General features: G+C 36.2%; 3 protein-coding genes across 4 annotated transcripts; 2 read left to right on the plus strand and 1 right to left on the minus strand.

The window, feature by feature from the left end:
• The first annotated feature begins 2,277 nt into the window (after positions 1-2,277).
• PRR5 (two-component response regulator-like protein) lies at positions 2,278-7,153 on the plus strand. Of its 2 annotated transcripts, none has more exons than XM_007039143.3 (8): positions 2,278-2,640; positions 3,668-3,829; positions 3,947-4,059; positions 4,183-4,338; positions 5,045-5,210; positions 5,305-5,614; positions 5,768-6,554; positions 6,770-7,153. In XM_007039143.3, the coding sequence occupies exons 1-8, from the start codon at positions 2,397-2,399 to the stop codon at positions 6,899-6,901; spliced, it is 2,070 nt and encodes a 689-aa protein (XP_007039205.3). In that variant the 5' UTR covers positions 2,278-2,396; the 3' UTR covers positions 6,902-7,153. The 2 variants fall into 2 exon arrangements, with proteins under 2 accessions (XP_007039205.3, XP_007039206.3); XM_007039144.3 differs by having other exon boundaries at positions 2,279-2,640; positions 3,947-4,077.
• A 3,114-nt stretch (positions 7,154-10,267) lies between these two features.
• LOC18605863 (NDR1/HIN1-like protein 26) lies at positions 10,268-12,331 on the plus strand. Its single transcript, XM_018116861.2, has 3 exons — positions 10,268-10,930; positions 11,751-11,822; positions 11,909-12,331. Exons 1-3 carry the CDS (start codon positions 10,451-10,453, stop codon positions 12,041-12,043), a joined length of 687 nt encoding a protein of 228 aa, XP_017972350.2. The 5' UTR covers positions 10,268-10,450; the 3' UTR covers positions 12,044-12,331.
• Positions 12,332-13,889: 1,558 nt separating this feature from the next.
• Positions 13,890-15,131, minus strand: LOC18605864 (RING-H2 zinc finger protein). The gene has a single exon (XM_018116745.2). It carries the CDS (start codon positions 14,900-14,902, stop codon positions 14,063-14,065), a length of 840 nt encoding a protein of 279 aa, XP_017972234.2. The 5' UTR covers positions 14,903-15,131; the 3' UTR covers positions 13,890-14,062.
• Positions 15,132-21,167: the final 6,036 nt, after the last annotated feature.

A 21,167-nucleotide genomic window follows, 5' to 3' on the forward strand; every position in this document is an offset into this window, starting at 1 on the left:
TGAAAGTGAAGTTCTTCTCCCTTGGAAGTGAGTTCGAACAGGCCACTCCACTGCCACAAATTATAAATTAAAAAAAAAAAAAAGAAAACAGGTGATAAATTCCTCATCGATCATCAGCAACCATCCTTTGTCATGGTTCACCAATTGCTAATCGATACCAATCACTTTATACTGTTCATCGCTGTTTCTTAAACAATCAATCAATCAATCATGTTTTTTATTTGTCAACCATCGTTTGTGGACAACCTTAAATCACCCATTGATTGAGGATTTCCATGAAGCACTAATCGTAACCCATTCGTCAACCATCATCTTCATTGTTGGCGGGGACCACCCAATGGAATTTGATCATTGCTTATTGCATCACCACAAATATCAATTTACTCTAACTTTACTCCTATTAAATATTTAATGAAGGCTTGATAGAAAAAAGCCATTTGCGTAACAAAGGTTGATTGGATAAGTAGATTGCTCAGATTAATACGCAAAGTGATTATAAGCATCGCCATGTTCGCTCGCTGCCCCATCAGCTCCGGTTGGTGAAATGAAGAAGATTGTTAGTGGAAAAGATAATATTTCATCTAAAATTATTGAATTAACAGCCAATAATTGTAAACAAAAAACAAAGTTATATCAAACCCCACGTATAATAGAAGTTGAACCCAAGACTAAAAAATTTTAGCAACTTTTCCTTACCCAATTTTTATTCACTTCCAATTGCAGAATGTGCATAGATTTATATGTTTACAATTTAATGCCTCTCGCATAAAAAATGAAAACAAAAATAAAATTGTGTTGAGAAGTCTGTTATGCGATAAATATAATTAAGTAATTATAAATAATATTAAAATATTAAATAAATCTCTGAATTAACTCAAAATATTTTAAAAAGCTAATTTTTTTATTGTATGTAAATAACCATTTATTTTATAATTTATCTCATGACATACATTTGATGCAACTAATTTCATTATGTAAGTAAAATTTCATCAACATCTCATCCACGAGCGGAGTGCAGAGTGTGGAGATGTCAGTTGATCATGATGTAATGATCAAAATCATGAGTTAAAATGATATATTTTTAATCATAAAAAAGTTTATTAAAAGCAAATTATAAGATAAAAATTTCTTTAGATATATTAAAAAAATTTAAAAATTAATTTATATTTTTTAGAAATTAAAAAAAAGGGATTTGAATCTTATTTTTTAAGCAGAAATATAATAAATCAATTAATAAATCAAATACTTGAATATAAATTTATTTATATTTATAATCAAAAAAAATTTAAACCAAGGATTAATAATCTTATCATAAAAACTCATATATATAAATATAGGCGCCAATGGAATTGGAATGGAATGGAATATGCATCACATTCAACGGTGAAGTCTTCACTTTCTTTCCCGAAATTACTCCACCCTCTAGAATATTAACAAGAAAATATCTTCGAAAATATTTGACATCAAGGAAGAAGAGGGAATGTGAATATATGTGATTTTTATTCCTTGAAAATATCGTCGTCCAAGTATCACATGATGCTTATCACACGCTCAGCTGTAGCATTTGATTCCCAAAGCATTCTAAAACGGCCACGTAGCCAGTCCAGTAGGGCCTCCCCGTAATTTCAAAACTGACCTATAGAGCCAGCACGAACAATCAAGCGAACCGGCCGGGAGGTAGAGTTTGGAAAAAGGCAAGCCACTTGCCACTCTCGGCACACTCCCGTTCAATAGGAAAGCGAGTAGTGTCCACCTTGCCACAACTCGGAGCGTAGAGAGAAAATGAAGAGAGAGAGGAAAAGGATGGCGTTCTTGACAACTTCAAAACCACAAAACGAAGCGTTCCCTTGGAATGCCCCCACGTGTCGGGTTCCTGTCCAGGAAATCCACTGTCTCCTCAAAGCACTCACGAAAATATCTTTCGAGTGCAGCTAATAGATTATTAGCTACTGGGCCCACACAAAAATATCCCCATCTAAAGAAGGCCGAAGGCCATGTTTGACCCTTAAATTTTTTATTTTTTTGTTTCGGCAAACATTAAAGGACAGCCCCAAAATCCAATGACTCTGAGCTTTTAGATCCCTCAGGCCCTTCCTTCCAGATAGCTGACGTGGCTTCCGTAGGCCATACAAAACAGGATCGTAGATATTTTTCCTTGGCCGTAGGTTGAGTATTTGTCACCGTTAGATGAGAGTCGATTGGCAACTCAATTTGTTTTTCTGCCGTCCGATGAAGGCCAGATTTGCTTAAGATATTTTTTTATAGGTAGATAAATGTAGTGAGATAGATGTTCGACTTACATCTTCTATTTTCCTTTGCTTTCATTTCTAAGTTCATAGTTCAAAAAAAGTAATATTCGGGTGGTACTGGATTTTAGTGGTAAAGGAAAAAAAAATATGGGTGAGGTTGTGGTGAGTAGCGAGGAAGTGGAGAAGGTGAAATCTGACAGTGAATCTGAGACGGAAAATGGAGAGTTCCAAGGGAATAAGAGGAAGAAGAAGCCAGGGAGTTCTGCCTCCGGGGAGGTGGTGAAATGGGAAAGGTTTTTGCCCAGGATGGCCTTGAGGGTTTTGTTGGTTGAAGCTGATGATTCTACCAGGCAGATTATAGCTGCACTTCTCAGGAAATGCAGTTATAGAGGTTTGTATACTTTCTTCCTTTTCTTTTTCGTCTCTGTCTCCCTGACTGGTGGTCGTAATGCTTTTATCATTTTATTCCTGAAAAACTACTGGTTTCTCTTTTCAAAGTAAGGACAGGGTTTTATTTGAATTATAATCAGGGGGAAAAATGCATTTTTATGTTTTCAATTACTTCAGCTCTGATGGGTACTTATTTGCTCCCTTTTGGAAATCATCTCTGTTTTATGGCCTTCTTGCTCAAGTTTTTAGTATGAACAACAGGCCTATCCTTCAGCAGTAATCTGAATTTGATCCGTTAGTACTGCTGGTTTTCAATTTCCATGACCAAAAAAGCTTGTTTTTGCTCGCAGAGAAGAATTCTTTTTTATGTTTTCAGTTGCTTCAGCTTGCTTTAAACTGTATCGCGTAATTCAACTTACCTTCTCTCCTCTTCATTGAAAGTTTTCTCAGCACTGGGACTTCCTGGCTCAAATAGCTTAAATGAATTAACATGCCTTTTTCGGTCAATGAAAAAAAATCTTATAGCTTTGGTTAATTTTTAGTAAAATTTCCTTTGGAGTAGGATCCACCTGCTTAAATCTGTTTCATGTTTTTACAAATTGAGTAAATATAATTAAAAAAATAAGGAAAAAGGGAACAACACAATAATTTATAGGTGAAGGCCAAAGGATAAAAGGATGCAAAAACAGAAAATTACTCTAGGGTGCTTACTTTATCTACTCAGCAAGTGTCATTAGAGCATTATGGCAACCTAAAACATGTTTACTTTAGCTAGTAAATCCATTTCTGCAAAAAATGGAATTGAGTTGAGGATACCTACTTCAGTATGCAAGATGCTCTTCTTTTTAACATTTTGGCAATATTACATGGTTTCTGGTTAGAGATGGTAGTTCAAGCTGTTTCTTTTACTTTTCCCAGGCCTGAAAAATTGCATGTTGATCCTTGCTTCAAGTAAGAAGCTGTTTATAATTATAATATGTTACATTTGGAATTGAAAAATGGTATTGTCCTTTTTCCTTTTTGAGCAGTTGCTGCTGTTCCTGATGGCTTGAAGGCATGGGAGATGCTGAAAGGAAAACCCCATAATATAGATCTCATATTGACAGAAGTGGATTTGCCATCTATATCAGGATTTGCTCTTCTTACACTAATCATGGAGCATGAGATTTGCAAAAGCATCCCTGTTATAAGTATGATATGGAAGATACTAATTTTGAACATTCGCAAAGTTTCTAAGGTTTTCTACTATGGGTCTATGACAAAGCAATTTAAATGAGTTTTCTTTTTCTTTGGGTGTGATTATGCAGTGATGTCCTCACAAGATTCAATTAGCACCGTATATAAATGCATGTTGAGAGGTGCTGCTGACTACCTTGTTAAACCGATACGGAGAAATGAGCTGAGAAATTTATGGCAGCATGTATGGAGAAGACAATCAGTATGCTTACTTCTTACATGGAATTTCCCTCTATTACTTACAGTTTCTTTGAAGTTATAATTTGCATCTTTTCTGATTCTGATTTATATCTGTTGGTCAAATCAGTTGATAGTTGGTGGAATCTCCCCCCAGGATGAGAGCGTTGGACAGAAAAAGGTTGAAGCTACCTCTGAAAATAATGCTGCGAGTAATCATTCGAGTGGTTGCTTGGCTAATTTCCAAAGAACTAAGGAACAAACTGAGAAAGGGAGTGATGCTCAGGTCAGTGCTCTTCATCCTTCATATGAGCTTTGTTGTGATTGATCAGTGCATTTCGTATATAGATGATTTGCCTTACTCTTTACTGTGCTTTTTAAAGACAATCTACTGTTTCCAGAGTGGTGACTTTTTTGTATGTGGCTTGATTAAGCTTATCTGAAATTACAAATTTTTTGTGAAAATTGAAAACCCTTTTGTCATCTTCATATTCACAATTAACCATAGGAGCAAAGAGTAGCATAGAAACCCTGGAGCATATAAAACTTTGAATTGTTTTAAGCCTAAATCTGCTACAGACATACTAACAAATAACACTGATCATGAAAGATGCTTTGCAGATGCTCTACAATGGAATGCCTTGCTCAACTTATCCAAAAAAGAAAAAAGAAAAAAGAAAAACCCTTGCTCTATTCCACTAATTAAGTTATATGTTTAATTTTTACATCTCAGAATATTAATAAGCTTGTTTTGGAATGTGCGTAAAGTTGTCATAAATTGGTTTCATTGTCATTTAGTTTGCTGACAACCCTATAGCTAGTTTAGATTTCTCATGGAGTAGTCAAAAATGGTTCTGGGAACGCTTATTGAAGCCTCGTAAAGGTCATGTACATATTGATGAGGTCACTCATGGTCAAAAGGAATTTTCTTTCAGTTTAAGTTGGCTTCATGAAGTTTCATATGGAGACTGCATGTTTGCTGTTTTTTGCAGAGCTCTTGTACAAAGCCAGACATGGAAGCTGAGAGTGCCCACATGGATAATATGCAGGAATTTTCACGGATGATACAGGGAAAATCTCTACCAAGTGAATCACAGAAGCATGAAGCTCATGCCAATTTCAATCAGAAACCGTTAGTGCATGAGATGAAAACTGGGGGTAAGACACTAAATTTTGAATTTGGCATTGTGTTTTCTGTCTGGTAGGAGAGCATCTAACCTTTTCTCAATGTCTCAATCAAATTTGTGAGCAGTTGATGATGCCTGCCAGGATGCTTATATAACAACCATGTACAAGGGTGTTGAACTGGAAAGTCAAAGAAGGGATGCTAATATCTCCGTCGAGGCTGGTGATGCTTTCATCGATTCACCAAGAGAAGCTATTGACTTCATGGGAACATTTAATAGAAATTGCAATTCTTCTTCAATCAATAGCACCAGCAAGTTTGATTCTTCTCCACACTTGGATCTTTCCTTGAGAAGATGTAATCTTAATGTTTTTGAGAATCATGCTACTCAAGAAAGGCCTACGCTCTGGCATCCTAATTCATCAGCCTTTACAAGGTTGGTTTTCATGGTAGTTGTCATTATCATCTTGGGATTCAGCACAGTAACTTAAAATTTTTTTGAAGTATTGAATCTGATTTAGCTTTTGCATGTGTTGCTTTTTATAATTGCATTTTTAGTTGTTAATCATACCAATGATTCTTAATGCAGGTACACTAGCAGAGTATCACAGCCCCTGCATTCAACATTGACAAGTGTCAGAGATCAAAAGAAAGAATCTGGGACTAATTCTGAGAAGATGTTGTCCAATGTTATTTCTGAATATAACTCAGATACTCCTAGTCCCACACTAACTTCTCAAAGAGGCATGATCCCTTTGACTACTGGAGCTACTGGTAAATGGATGCAAACTGAAGTACCAGCATCATGCACGCCACGGAGAGTATTTCCTGTCCAAGTACCAGTGAAGGGTATAAGATTGAATAACCTCTGCAATGGCCATAATTCTGTAATTTCTCCAATCTTTTGTCCCCAGTCAAGTTCATCTCCAGTGCCAAGTCCAAGCTCAGCCAACCAACAAGAACCTGCCTTTCGTGTGAATCTATTTCGTCATTCCAGTTTTGAAACTAACAACTCTGGACAGTTGTATGACCAACTTGGCTCCAATACAAACAAGTCAACCAACCAACCTTTGCACAAGCTGGATCAAAAATTGGATTCAATTGAGGATAGAGGACATATTTCTCCCACCACTGATCAGAGTGCAAATAGCAGTTTCTGTAATGGCTCCTTAAGTCAACTTAATGGTATTGCATATGGTAGCACTGGTGCAAGTAATGGCAATGTTGATCAGGTTGCTGTCATCCGAGCTCCCCCAGAGAGCAAGAATGATGATAGTTTTCTCAGTCCTGGTGGAAATTCACACCGATTTATCCAAAGAGAAGCAGCTCTAACCAAGTTTCGCTTGAAGCGGAAGGATAGATGCTATGAGAAAAAGGTATGGAATTATAATCCGTTGCTATCATTTTGTGCTTATGTGTTTACTGTTACACTACTGTGCATACAGAAATAATATTTCTAAGATCCATTTGCATGAGTAATTGCCTGGTGCTACCAAATTGCAAAGTAAAATGTAGAATCGTGTACAGATCAAATTCACATAGATTCAGCAACTGGGAAGCGGCTAACATTTTACATTTGAATACTTTACAGGTCCGATATGAGAGCAGGAAGAAACTGGCAGAGCAGCGCCCAAGAGTAAAAGGTCAATTTGTCCGTCAAGTGCAGGCTGATCCTATGCATACCGAAGCTGAGCGTCATTATGGCAATTCATCTGATGGCTAGTTACAACATTCTAAACTAAGGAGAGCATGGTAGCAAATTTGCTTGGATCTTTAGAAACGGTGGCACCGGCTATTTCAGCCTTTTGTTTTGTGAAAGCTGAAGAAACAAAGGGGAGGCGGAATTCCGAGGATGCTTTTACACATATCCATACACATTATATTAGTGGTTATCAACACAGGTTTCTATGTACATATTGTAAAATATAATATTTTGATCTTTTAGTTCAGAGTTTTTTTTTTCGCTGTTCTTCAATGGGGTTGCCTGAGTCATTCTTTATTTGTTACCTCGAAGAATCGTTTATTCAACCGTCGTACATGCCAGTTGCAATTACCATACAAACGTAGTGTAAAATATAAATAAAGTGTAATCTTAATTTTCTTCTGACGCTGGAGAACAGTAGACAAGGTTATCTCAATCTTGATTTTCCAAAATATAAATATATCTTTTTTTTTTATTTTTCCTAAATTCTGTCTTGGGAGGAATGGAAAGCATGAATATTCAATTGAAAATGCCGAGTTTCAGAGCAATTCTGTCTTGTGACTCAGACATCACCACCGATAAATTTTAGAAATAGGCCAACTCTGTGCTTGAAGTGTTTGAACCGTAAGAATATTAAAATTGTTGATGGGGTTCTTAGTGAAAATAGGTTATATATTTGTTTAAAACTAAACTTTGGCAACGGACTTCATCCACGTTTGATTAAAATTGTTGATTTAGCAAATACATCTCCCAAGCACCCTTGTTTCCTGGCGCTGCCAGAAGGGCTAATAGCTTGTAATAACATTTTCCAATCTAATGTCTTCTGCTAAGACATGATATACATGTGAACCGACAGCCAATTCACATCACAACACAAACACATGAGTTTCAAACTACCGAAAAAAACATTGTGCTTTCTTCCTTTCTGGTATAGGATGGATTTTCCATCATAACAAAAATCTATTGCTAGAAATATTTTCAACTTGGTGTAAAGCCTTGTTCCCAAGTTGTAATGGATGCTTATGGACCTGGAAAGATCCGGGATGTATTCCCAATTTCCGATTATCCCATGTTGTCATGGATGCGGAAAAATCCAGGATGCTTGAAAACAATTGAATTCACAGGGTGCTGCCATGGTTTTTGGTTGCAGTGAAGCAGAGTTTGATTCACCTGGTTCTCGGGTGGAAACGCTATGGTGGCCCACCAATAATAGAATCTGAATGCTTGCTTGCTCTTGATCACCGCTGATTAAGCTGATTCATGATGCCGATTTAAAGGAAACCCCAGTTTGATTAGTAATACAAACTATGATGTAGGAGTGAACATATGGTCATCAAAATATATAAATTTGATACCGATATGACCAGCCCTTCAGTCCAAAACAGACAGACAGGCTCTCTCCACAAGGAGATCAAATGTCAGGGATCCAGGTAGCCACTTTCCTGCGCTTTCCCCTGTTTTGGCTCTTGCTCTTGTCTGAGTTCGGCTGTTTATAGGGTTACAACTCTAAATTGATCAAGCAATGAAAAGAACAGGACAATCGAATTATATTGGCTTTTTAATGAAGTTACATTCACTTTATGAAATCGTGCCGCCACCACTCTCCCACGACACCCCACCAAAACAAAAAATCAGTTTAGCCCGCCCACTATCATCGATCATCAACACATTTTTATCTCCATAGAAATCAAAGAAATAAAAAAAGTTTAAGATCTTTTTTTGCCTGTTATAATGAGAGACATGATCGGGCCAAATTTTGGCTCCAGAGCCAAGAAAAATTAGCAAATTTAGGAAAAGATGAGAACATAATGAAAATCATGAGACTCAAGAGTCAATAGTGATGGGGTCATCCAGCTTTCTCTTGATTGAAGGGCTCAAAACCTGAATAAGTTATTTTAAAGTGAACCAACTCTTTTGTATAATTTCAAACGTCTCAGCAATCCCAGACTGTAATATTCCTCTTAAAGATCCTGATTAGGAGTAGGAGGGTCCCTTGGCTTATATATCTAACAAACTTGACTGACTAATGAGGCTGACCTACCAAAAATCCACAGCTGAGATACAGAAGGGTCAAATTTTTATGAATTTGTTTTCTTAGCGGCTACATAAAGACACCCAAAAATCATTAGGATCATTTCCGGTTGTTTCCAAAAAGTCAGATTCTTCATGTCTCTCCTCTTTTAAACCGCTTTGTGCACAGTTCAATAATATAAGAAACTTTTTATGTACAACTTCAAAGCTACATCCTTATGTACTACTAATGTCTTTTTATCTTATTTCAAAAACTCATTGTTGGAAGCAAAATCATTTTGCTTTCACTAAGCAAGGTGGCTAATGAAGAGAGAAAGGGAAGAGGAAATGAAGATGGCATGCCACTAGACCACTACGCTGCGTTTCACCTACATCCAATCAACCAGAAAGGCTATGGCTACTCTCTCTTTAAAGCTCCTTTTGACAGCCCTACTTTCCTTTCAATTATTCTAAAAGCCAGATTCTGGTTAAGAAAGCTAAAAAAAGATATCCCCGTATCCTCCCCCTCTCAGTCATCATGTTTGCATATACTAAAACATATCTTCTTGTAAAGTATCAGCGTATAAAACTTGTAATTCAAGCCTGTTGCATGGGTTCTCTGTGATAACACAATGCATGCGTATTCACGATTTGAGAGAAGGGGTCCTAAATCCTAATGAGGGATCTTGGGACCCATGATATATTGAGCACCCATCAATGAGTGCAATTTGTACCGTGTTTGTGGTTACAGCTGGTAATCAGTAATCACCAAGCATAAGTCTTTTGGCTCTGCAAAGTACTGAAAAAGTAGGGCAATGCAGAAAAATTACCAGATAGGTGAGTTTAGTTGCTGTAGGATTCCTCGTTCCAGTTATTAATGATCTAATGAAATGCTAAGTTGTTCAAGATCATCCATCAAATTAATAGACGCCTTGATTTTGTGCTTCATCATTTACAGCGAAACAAATTTATGTTGAGCATTGCAAACATGCTTTCTATAAATGAAATACTAACAATTATAGATGCTTGTTTTCCAGATTCTACTGTGGAAGCAATCATCTATCAATGAGGAATTATGGAATGAATATAATTATATTTGCAAGTAAATAAAGTACCAAATGTAGCTACCTCATTTGCTTTTGGGAAAAGGTTAAGCACTTAAGCTCCACCACAGTTGGTAATTGTGTGTGACCATCCCATCAGATTTAGATGTGCTACATCCACAAGAGACCAAAGCAAGGACTAAGGAGCATGGTCTACCGATCCAATGGTTGTAGATATATCATTGACATTTTAATTCAACTTACAAACATAGATTTTAAAGGTGCATTCGAGAAGTTAGCAACTCATGAATATCTATTGGCCACTTCCCACCACCAGGAGAGCAGCTGCCAGTCAAAAGTATGAGAGCCAAATAATTGCTGCTTTCCGTTTCCAATTTCTCCCTTTATTAAACCCATCGCCTCCGTTTCCTAGCCTCGTAAACCTTCTCCCTCTCCCTCTTTCTCTCTCTCTCTCTCTCTCTCTCTCTCTCTCTCTTCTCAGTTCTTCCTCTTGCAAATGTCTCAAGTCCTCTCAAAATCTCCCAAACACTGTGCCAAGCAAGGACTGAGCATTGACAAGTCCTACAAGAAAATATTTTTTGCCTTCTCTTCATTTTTCAGCACAGTTTTAGCCTTCATATTCCTCATCTGGCTTATCCTTCACCCTGCAAAACCTCAGTTCTCCCTCAGAGAAGCAGATATCTACCAACTCAATCTTTCAGGCCCTCACCTTCTCAACTCTTCCATACAACTCACCCTGCTCTCCAAAAATCCAAATAAAAAGGTTGGCATTTACTACGACAAGTTGCAAGCTTATGCTGCATATAAAGGGCAACAGATTACTGTTGATACCTCTCTTCCTCCTTTCTACCAAGGACATGAAGAAAGCAACCTGTTAACAGCATCTTTAGAGGGAAAAGGGCTGCCTGTGGCTCCATCCTTTGGTTACGAAGTTGGACGTGATCAGACTGCTGGAAGAATAGTCCTGAACCTGAAGGTAAACGGAAAGCTTAGGTGGAAGGTTGGGACTTGGGTTTCTGGCCGATATCAGTTCAACGTGAACTGTGTTTCTGTTATGGCTTTTGGACCTACTGTCCCAACAGGTCCACTGAGTTCAAATCAAGGGACTCAGTGTTCCACTGCTTTGTGATATGATGTTAACTAACATGCTTTTAGCAGTTATCTTAGGTCTATCTTTGAAATAGCAGCTTGTTATCAGCTTGATGGTCTATACTTTTCACTGTTTTATGTGTTGTATTCTGAAAACTAAAATTAAGAGATTGTAATATGGTAAGTGATAATGAAAAGCTTATTCAGAATGTGCATCTTTCTCTTATCTTCTACTTATTATCACTCTGGCCTGATTTTGCTTTGCACGTGCTTGGTGGAGAATGAAAAAGAAGATGCATAGCTTCTTTTTATAGTGGAAAGATGAGGGGGGATCGCTTCACCTTTGCTCCTCTGAGCAGGTAGAAAGAGAAGTAGAATAGAGGTGATCGTGGATGAGATTCTAATCGGAAAGAAAAAGGGCTGCGAAAGGCCGGAAATAGGTTGCTTTGTTGGTCACGTAAATCCTTCACCTTTAATAACTATAGACGATTCATAGTGGCAATCTTAGACCACTCACATAGCCGCTAGCCCACAACTGCTGGGTCCCTTTTGCCTATAGAATCTTTTCTTTCTATTCTTTGCCTATCCAGATATATGAATAGTTGAATATACTGAAAGAACATGTAAAATCCAGAAGCAAGTTCATTATTCCTTCCATTCCTGCTCAGTAACAAAGTTATGATATCTTCTTTTTTTTCTAATTGCAGACAAACCGTCAAAAGGCATCCTTAATGAACAATTACAATGCAGTAAAGCTTTTTAATCCAGAACAAATACGGGTATATTCTGCGAGCATATTATCCTTTTTTCGTTATATTTTTCTTCCAAAATTTCCGAACTCATTTCCCGGCTCTTTTCTATACAGGCAAAACATCCTACTCTAGATAAGAGAAGGGAGGATGCCTCACGCCATTTGTGGCATAAAATAAATAAAGAGAAAAACGAGGTAGAAGGAGAAAGAAAGTGCCAGCCCTTTATATGTAAAATGCTTCTTTTATAAAGGGAAGAGATGGAACGTTATTGGCATGTGACCTAGATACACTCGTTGTTAGATTGCACCTATTTTGCTGCTAATAATTGATTTCTACAGTAAAAATGTATAATACAGACAAGACCCATTCACTATCAGTGCTCTCAGGAAAAGCAGAAAGTGACCAAACTTTTTAAGGATATCAAAGCCTAGTGATTTCTCACCTGATCACTTGTAACAATCTGAACCACGAAATTGCTCCGAAACTTCACAAACCTTATGCATTTTAGTTTTGATCTCCCTACAGTATTGTATATGTCAAGTTCAACCATATTATACTTTCCACCTCGAAGTTGACCTACTTCTCTTTGCAATAAGGTTTCTTATTGGCATCTGGTGGATCTAATCAATGTATGCTGCTGACAACTGGTTAAAGAGGGGTAAGAGGGCATCCCAACAAAACCATAAGACCATGTTGCATTCAGATCCTTTTCTCACATCAGAGGCAAAACTAATCAGAAACCAGAATGAAAAGTTTGTCAAAGATGTAATATAAACAATCCTCAGTAGAACTCCAGCATCAGTTCACATTTTTAGAACAAACTCTTGAGGCTGAATTTGGCAAACTTCCCCAGGCAAAAACCCCCAAACGCCACTCTATAAGTTCCTAAATACTACTCCCTAAGAACAATACCAAACTCTTCAATCAAAATTATGCTCCATAAGAGTGAGAGATGCTCAGTCTGAATGTTTAAATAAAAGAAACAGTTTACCAAGTTCACTCTCTTCTCGTCATTTACAAAATCAATTCCTAATTAAAGAGGAAAACACTCCAAATTTTCATAAGACGCCTCAAAAGAACCTATTCCCAAAACTCTTTAAACATAAGGATACCTTGTAGCAGAGCTCCTCTGAAATCCTTGTGGGAAGAGAGAATTCACTGTGTTTTGCAACATCAGCTTGTCTATCACTCAGTATTTGACTATTGACAGTAATAGGGGCCCCAAATTGCAGTAACTAGAGTATTATAAAATGCTGAATTGTCAATATTTTAGTATTCCTATTAATAACTATTTTAACTGGAGGTTTAGCAGTTAGGTTCTAGTTATCCACGGTGCAATGGTGGACAAGCCAGTAGTTACTGGCCAATAGCACACTTGTGACTGCCATTCATCTCCATCATCCATTATTAAGTTAATACTTTCACATTTATCAAGACTCAAAGCCCCCAAGCTCAGGAACCAAGAACAAAGATGAAGCTGCTTACTCAAACTTGTGTGGAAAGAGCAAAAGGTGTAAAACTTAACCTGCTCATTAAGAAATTAATTCTTTTTGCGCAATTAAATATTTTAGATTACAATCCTGGATTCGATGCTTCACATCCACATGAAAGGGCATATCGCAGCTCTCTCATATTATTTCTTTGCTAATACTACACTAGTATTTGGCTGATATGCTTGCTGTATTGAATGGTCATATCTGCTGACCACTTCAACAATCTTAGCTTCAATGGCAATTGGAAACTTAAAGCTAAAAATCTTTTCCACAAGCCGTTGGAAGAAGAAAAAAACTCCATTGTATTGTTCAAAGGCAACTAAAACTCTAAAAGAAACCTCCCTCAGTCCACTATCTGGAACTCAGAAGATCTTCAAAGAAAAAACAAGCATGTGTGTGAGATCAGAACAGAAGGAATAAAACAATTTGGCTCTACAATCGCAACTGTAACTTATTGTATGCAATCAAAACTGATATGACCTCATAAATTTAATTGGCACAACCGCAATGGTCTATACACAGAACATAGAAACAACACATGAAGCTCTGTATTTGAAAATTAACTCAAAAATGAAGTATAATTCTGTCGTTTTCATGTACATTGTTATATATAGAAGTTCAAATATTCTTTATTACTACAAAAAAAATAGGTACTTTAAATCCGTAGCATCTAAAAAAGCTTCAAACCACAACAATTAAAAAAGAAGAAGAAAACTATAAACCCTTTAAACTTCCAAATAATTCAACAAAAATTCCGCATCTATTTGTGGAAATTCAAGAATGAATCGAATCAGAACTAACCCATTTCCAGTAATGCTTCCTTACAGACACCGCTTTCTCCAAACCCCTAGTCCCATCGGTATCCTCGTACTCTTCCTTTTCTTCAGTACAAAAATCTTCCTCAGGCAAACCTTCCACCCACGCGTCCACCGAATGCAAAATATAACGCGCCGGTAAACCCGGATATGACACCGAATTTCGCTCCTCCAGTTTCTTTTGATAAGACCCTGGCACAATCCTCACGACCCCGGAATCAACTACCGAACCTAGCTCTTCTCTTACAGCACGAGTCACGGCCTCTTCCGGGGTTTCATGGGGCTTCATTTTCTCGGACAATGGTCTAAACCGATCCCTGACACTACCATCCGACAATTCCTGTCGAGATTCGATGAGGATAAGGTTGTCTTTGCCGATTATACGAACCGTAACGACATTAACTGTACGGAGTGGAGGGAAGGAGTCGACGAGAGATGTCTCGCCTTCGGAGAGTTCCAGCCAGAGGTTGTGGACGTTTTTGGTTCCCGGTTTTACCCCCCAGGTGGCTAACGAGTCGGAAGGCAACCGGGGTTTGAGCCAATCAGAGAGAGCTTGTGGGGATGCAAAGGGGACCCTTGAGTGGAACATGGTGGGAATTTTGAGAAAGCGGCGTGGGTTTGAAGGGAAAGGCAGGAATTTTGGAAGAAAGGTATGGTTGGCTTTAGGTGAAGAGAAGAGGAAAAGGAGAGAAATTGCAGTCAGGAATATGTCAGGGAGAGTAGCAGTAGGCTTGTTTAGGTAAAAGTTGGATTTGGAATTGTTCTGGGCATTGTTTATTGATTGAGGCGGTTTTGACATGTTACTGAGAATGATGCCTTGTTGTGGAAGGGGTGCTATGTTTATGCACAAGCAGGAGGAAGAGGAGCTGCAATGGTTCGATTGGGGTAGTCAGGTCCATTACAAGGAACAAACTGGTGCAAGCAAAGAGGTCTGGTTTCGTTGGTTAAGGTTTTGGGAAATAAGCGGTGGGAAATCGTGGGGAATTTGAGATCAGATATTCTGTTTCATGTGAAGCCTCATGGTTAAATTGACCTACCGATTTTTCAGTCTTTGATGAGTCTTACTTATACATAGTAACTTTTGGACATTTTAGGCCCAAAGCCATACATTGGGCTTTGAGTTTGGTTGTTTCATGCAGCTCAAGCCTTGTTCGACTCTTTGATATTTCCAGCAAGAGAAAACCAACTCATGCAAAAAGTTCGAAATAATTTCCCATATACTAATGTCTTTTAAATAGTTATTCATATGATACATTAAATGAAATTAATAGTTAAATTCTACTTTTTTTCTAAAAAGAAAACTAAAATCAAATTACATTAATATGAATCAATAAACATTAAAATATCAACAAATAAATAAGTTAAGATCCCATCTAATGAATGTTCAAAGATATTATCACAAGATATATTTGATAATATGCAACTCCCTTGCTTTGATGAATTAATGAAAATGCACCAATTATGTTAATTCTTACTGAGTTGTGATCAGAGTGCTTTGATACGTACACTATAGGAACTCATATAATTAGAATCATGCGAACCACGAACACAAAAAATAAAACTAAAGCAGAAGAGAATCTTTCAGAACATTACAAGAAATTATTGTTAGGAATGATGAGATAAAGTAGGTTTTTATTTTTCAATGGCACTCACCGCCCATAAGACTTGAGAGACATTGCCCCTTTGAAAAGAAAAGGCAAACGTTTCAAAGGAAATTTCTGGCAACCGCCGGCCGGCAGGTACGTAGCAAAACCAACCACTGCGCATAAAATCATCCATATTTAAACCTTGGACCCGTCCATCTGTTCTGTAGGTAATAAAGAATGGCAAGTACGCCCTAAACTCCTGTCATGCGCCATTCCAAGCATGACAATATTTCCCAATTTCTGTGCTGTTCATTGAGGTAATCTTTTGAGGAGCAAGATAGTGCATGACTATGAGTTAGTCTCATCCTCAGATGATGTTGATTATCAATGAATTATTCGAATATCCTAGTAGATTAGAAATAAAGCAGTATCAACATGTACCCATCATTTCATCGTCGCCGAACAGGTAAATCATCCTTTCCTTTCTCCATGGATCGCTTCCGAATCTTGAACTGTTTCCCTGAGCAGGTAACAGCTTGGATTTGCAAAGGGGGCATGTAATGTTGCCATGATCGATCCAAGCATCTAGGCAATCTCTGTGAAACACGTGATAACAACTGCCAAGCTCTCTGACCTCGTGGCTTCTGTCAACGAAATTCATGCAAACAATGCAGCAGGTAGGGTCGTCGACAACACAAGCTCCTGATCTTCTCTTGACAAAGCAACTATATTGCATGACGGGAAGCTGGTTTTTCAGAGACTGGACCATTGAAAAGACAGGGACCGGAACTAAAGAAGGGGATGGCCTACTCTCAACTTGGTAATCACGGTGTCTACACCCAAATGAAAAAAAGGCTCCCCCAAGCAGAAGAAATTGAGACAGAACTGCCATGAAAATGGCTTTTATGCGGGCTAATAGATTGTTTTGAGAGGTAAGTGACAATACAAGATCTGGGAATTTGATTTTAACACATGAGAAACCCATGACTCAATAAATGTAATGTAACAGAGTTGAAAAGAAATCGACTCAAAGATCAGATGCAAAAAATCACTGGATGCCCTGACCCCGATGTACATAAAACAGATTTTCTTCCAAAGGATGCGTCAAGAAAGGACACACGGCCAGATTTGACGGAGAACAAGGAAACATCTTAAAAAAGAAAAATGAACCCGAGGCTGCTGCTTGGACAGACTCAATAGGTCCGTACTCAGCCGTAAGGATTTAGTCCAACCCTCAAAAGCAACCGCTCCGCTTAGGGTGAGAGCAGACGGTGATGGATATCTTATCTACCGTAAGATTGAAATACCTAATCAACTAAGATTAAAGTTTTTTTTTTTTTTGAAAAACTAAGATTAAAGTATTTTAAGATGACCATCCGAGCATTTGATTCAAGAATAATTTATTTGATTATTTCAGTTAATTTTTTTATTTAAAATTTATAATTGAATTGATAAAAAATATCATTAATAATATATTTTTAAAATATACAATATTTATAAAAAATTATTAATATTTTTAAAGTATACTTAAAAATATCCATTGAAATTGAAATAATCAATCAAGAGATTATAAGTGAAATTTGATTATTTTTTATTTTTATAATAATTTGGTAAATTTTCATTATTTTTATAAAAAAATTAATAAATTTGACTTTGAAAATTTGAAAATGGAACACCCAATCCTCACTCTTATTTACATGGAATCAAATCAAATTTATATGAATTTCGCTGACACGACATTAATCAAAGAATAAATTTTTAAACTTATTTCCTGTTCACCCCGAATCCTTCCCTGATCCCACTTTATTCTTCCTCTCTTATGATCAAGCTAGAATGCAAATCATCTGCAACAAACTAGAAGTCACATGGTATCAGATATTGAAGTTGATATTTAAACTCAAAATAAAGTTCCTGAGTATTGAAAGTTAGCTAAACCAAAGGATGGAACTCTTGTATTTAGAAGATTAAAAGAATAAGTGTACATGTGTATTATTTATAATGGTTAATGTAGTTTTAGGAGTTACAGTTTTACTATGTTGTAATGGTAAGTCTTCAAGTAAAATGTTAGTTACTCAGTTAGTTGAAAACTATCTTTTTTATTGGTTGAGAAATTCTGTATGTAAACCCCTATAATGACTGATTTCATTAATACAAGAATTCAGTGTACATTTCACTAACTTGCTTCACTATCTCTTCAAACTCTCTCTCTCTAGTTTTATCATGGTATCAGAGCCAATCAAGTTAGGGATTCTGAATTTTTTCATCACATATTTCTGATCAGTAATTGATTAGATTTTAATATTTTGTGGAATATCTGTTGGATTTTCTGTTTTGAGCTTGAGATTTTAGTTTCGATAGAAGAAACCACAGTTTCTAAGAATACAATTTCACAAAACTTAGATCTACAATCACCTTATTTTTTGCACCATTCGAATCACCTTAAGTTCAATTGTTATAACTCCTAAGCTTAGTACGAACAACTATGTTCCATGGAGCAAATCTTTTATCTTGGCTATCTCGATTAGAAATAAGGTAGGTTTTTTCAATGGAAATATTAGCAAACCCTTTGTGACAAATCCATTATTTGATTCGTGGACTAGATGCAACAATTTAATTATAGCTTGGATCTTAGAATCAGTCACTCCACCAATAACTTCAACCATATTTTATATGAATTCTATGGTTAATATTTGAAGTACTTTTAAACTAAATTTCTCACAACTTAATGACACTAGGGTTTGCAATTTACAATTTACTATAAGAAATGTCACTCAAGGAACAAAATCTGTAGACACTTATTTTATAGAATTGAAAGGTATTTGAGAAAAAATGATGAACAATAGGCCACTACCACAATGTGAATGTGGTAAGTGTAATCCTAATTGCTTCAAAAAATACTCAGACCAATACTAGAAAGATATGGTTTTCAGGTTCTTAAATGGACTTAATGACTCATATTCTACTATAAGGTCACAGATCATAATATTGGATCCTATACCTAATTTGGACAAGGTTTGTAGATTGGTTCTGAGGGAAGAAACACAGAGAAATTTTCTGATACAAGTTCAACTAGTTTTGGAATCTATTGCTATGGTAGTGATATTTGATGTAAAGAAAAAATACAAAAATGAGGTGATTTGTTCACATTGTAATAAAAAGCGCCATTCAAAGGAGAAATGTTACAGATTGATAAGATTTCTAGAGCACTTCAAGTTCAATAAAGGTAAAAATGCTTATAATAAAGGCAAGTCAGTGAATCGTGTTGCAATAGTAGAAGAAAATCAATTTGCACAAGAAGATAAGGCTATTGGAAATAACATCATGTTTCAGATGTCTCTCATTAAGTAACAAGTAAGCAAGCTGATGAATCTTTTAAATGAGAGTGGTATTAGCATTGATGAAAGTAAAGATGGCTCTGCCTCTATTTCCACCTCTGTTCCTACATCAAATCAGCAAAACAAACATTCTCTAGTTAATTTTGCTTTTTAAGGTATCATTTTTAGTCATGTTTGTTTTAATACTAAAAATAATCTTCCATCCAAGTATCAAAATGTGACAAGTCTCATGGTTAAACACAATTCTTGGATTATAGACACAGGAGCAACATATCATATTCTTATACCTTGGATAATTTTGTTTATGCAAAACCAATATTCAATTGTTTTGTTGTACATCCAAACAAAGATAAGGCCTTAGTTTCTCACATAAGAACTGTTAAACTTACACCATTTTTTACTTTAACAAATGTTTTATGTGTTCCTAGTTTTAGGTTTAATCTCATATTAGTAAGTTAACTTACTAGTTCAAAGAAAAACTGTATTTGGCTTACTGATGGATTATGTGTTGTTCAGGATTTGGTCTCGTGGAAGGTGATTGAGGTAGCTAAAGTCATTTCAGGTTTATACTTCATGTAGGTTAATGCAAATGAATAAGCTCTGTCAAAACATAGTATTGACAAGATCATAACATCAGTCAATCGTTCTTCCATTCACAGTTGTATAACTATGCCTCTTAGTTTTGATCTTTGGCATTTCAGATTAGGTCATGCACCATTAGAAATAATAAATGTAATCAATAATCATTGTTCTGATGTTCATAGTCTTGACAGTTTACTTTGTGAAGTTTGTCCTATGGCTAAATAAAGGAAAATGCCATTTCCTGTTCATGTACAAACAAGTGTTAGTCTTTTTGAAATTGTTCATGCAAACATATGAGGACCTTATGAGATACCCACCGTTTCAAATCAAAAATACTTTCTTACTTTGGTCGATAATTTCTCTCGTTTTACTTTGATTTTTTTGATGAAGTGTAAATTTGATGTTTCAACTATTATTTCCAATTTTCACAATTTTGTTAAAACTCAATTCAATACTTGCATTAAAATTTTAAGAACAGATAATGGAAAAAAGTTTGAGCTCATTGATTTTTATGTAAAAATAAGGATTGTTCATCATTTAACATGTGTTGAAAGTCCTCGACAGAATGGTAAAGTGGAAAGAAAACATCAACATAGCTTAGTTGTTACTAGGGCTTTATTATACCAATCTCAAGTTCCTCTTCATTTTTAGGGGTATGCAGTTCTCACCACTGCTCATATCATAAACAGAATGCCTACCAAAATTATTTATAATTGTACACCTTATGAACTGTTGTTTAAAAAGCCTCCTTCATATGATCACCTTAGAGTTTTTGGTAGTTTATATTTTATGTTTACTCTTAGTCAACATAAGAAGAAATTTGATAAACGAGCAAGTATATGCATATTTTTAGGTTATCCTAATAGTGTCAAAGGTTATAAGGTTTATGATCTTCTTGCTAACAAAGTTTTCATATCAAGAAATGTGATTTTGCGTAAACATGTTTTTCCAATTCATTCTTTAAAGCAGAATTCCTATGATCATACACCTTAAATGCATGAATCTAGTTTTGATTTTTTGGATTCTATTGTTGTTGCTTCTTCTGTTCATGCACCTATTAATGTTTCTACACCTTCAATTTCTTCTTCTGTTCCTTTAGATGTACCTGAAACATCCAATTCTTTGAATTCTTCATCAAATTCAATTGATTAGTCTATTTTCAACAGACCTGTTGACTTTGCAGTTGATTTTTCTTCGTCTATTTCTTTTGAGTTTCTTCTATTCTTATTGATCTTATGCCTCCTAAAAAAAGAGACAGAACTAGGAAATTGCCTAAATATCTGGAAGTTTATGATGTTCAGTTGCCATCTTCTTTAAATTTTGGCACATCCTATCTTATTGCACAGTTTTTATCTCTAGTCAGCTATCTTCTCAACATAAGTCGTTTACTACTTCTTTGTCTCAAATTCATGAACCTACTACTTATCATTAAGCTATTCAACATGATAATTGGAGAGAGGCTATGGTTGTTGAAGTAATAGCTTTAGAGGATAATGGCACATGGAGTATAGTTTTACTACATGTTGATTCTCATGCAATTAGTTGTAAGTGGGTTTTCAAA

This window comes from Theobroma cacao, chromosome 3 (assembly GCF_053813885.1).
Source record: "Theobroma cacao isolate CCN51 chromosome 3, ASM5381388v1, whole genome shotgun sequence".
Taxonomy (NCBI): Eukaryota; Viridiplantae; Streptophyta; class Magnoliopsida; order Malvales; family Malvaceae; genus Theobroma; species Theobroma cacao.

Bases quoted from the DNA above. Each gene is read 5' to 3' on its own strand.
- PRR5 (XM_007039144.3), top strand. From the start codon at position 2,397: ATGGGTGAGGTTGTGGTGAGTAGCGAGGAAGTGGAGAAGGTGAAATCT. The intron at 3,830-3,946 runs GTATGATATGGA...GTGATTATGCAG, and splicing joins CAAAAGCATCCCTGTTATAA to TGATGTCCTCACAAGATTCA. The intron at 4,339-5,044 runs GTCAGTGCTCTT...TGTTTTTTGCAG, and splicing joins AGAAAGGGAGTGATGCTCAG to AGCTCTTGTACAAAGCCAGA.
- LOC18605863 (XM_018116861.2), top strand. From the start codon at position 10,451: ATGTCTCAAGTCCTCTCAAAATCTCCCAAACACTGTGCCAAGCAAGGA. The intron at 10,931-11,750 runs GTAAACGGAAAG...TTCTAATTGCAG, and splicing joins GAATAGTCCTGAACCTGAAG to ACAAACCGTCAAAAGGCATC. The intron at 11,823-11,908 runs GTATATTCTGCG...TTTTCTATACAG, and splicing joins TTAATCCAGAACAAATACGG to GCAAAACATCCTACTCTAGA.
- LOC18605864 (XM_018116745.2), bottom strand. From the start codon at position 14,902: ATGTCAAAACCGCCTCAATCAATAAACAATGCCCAGAACAATTCCAAA.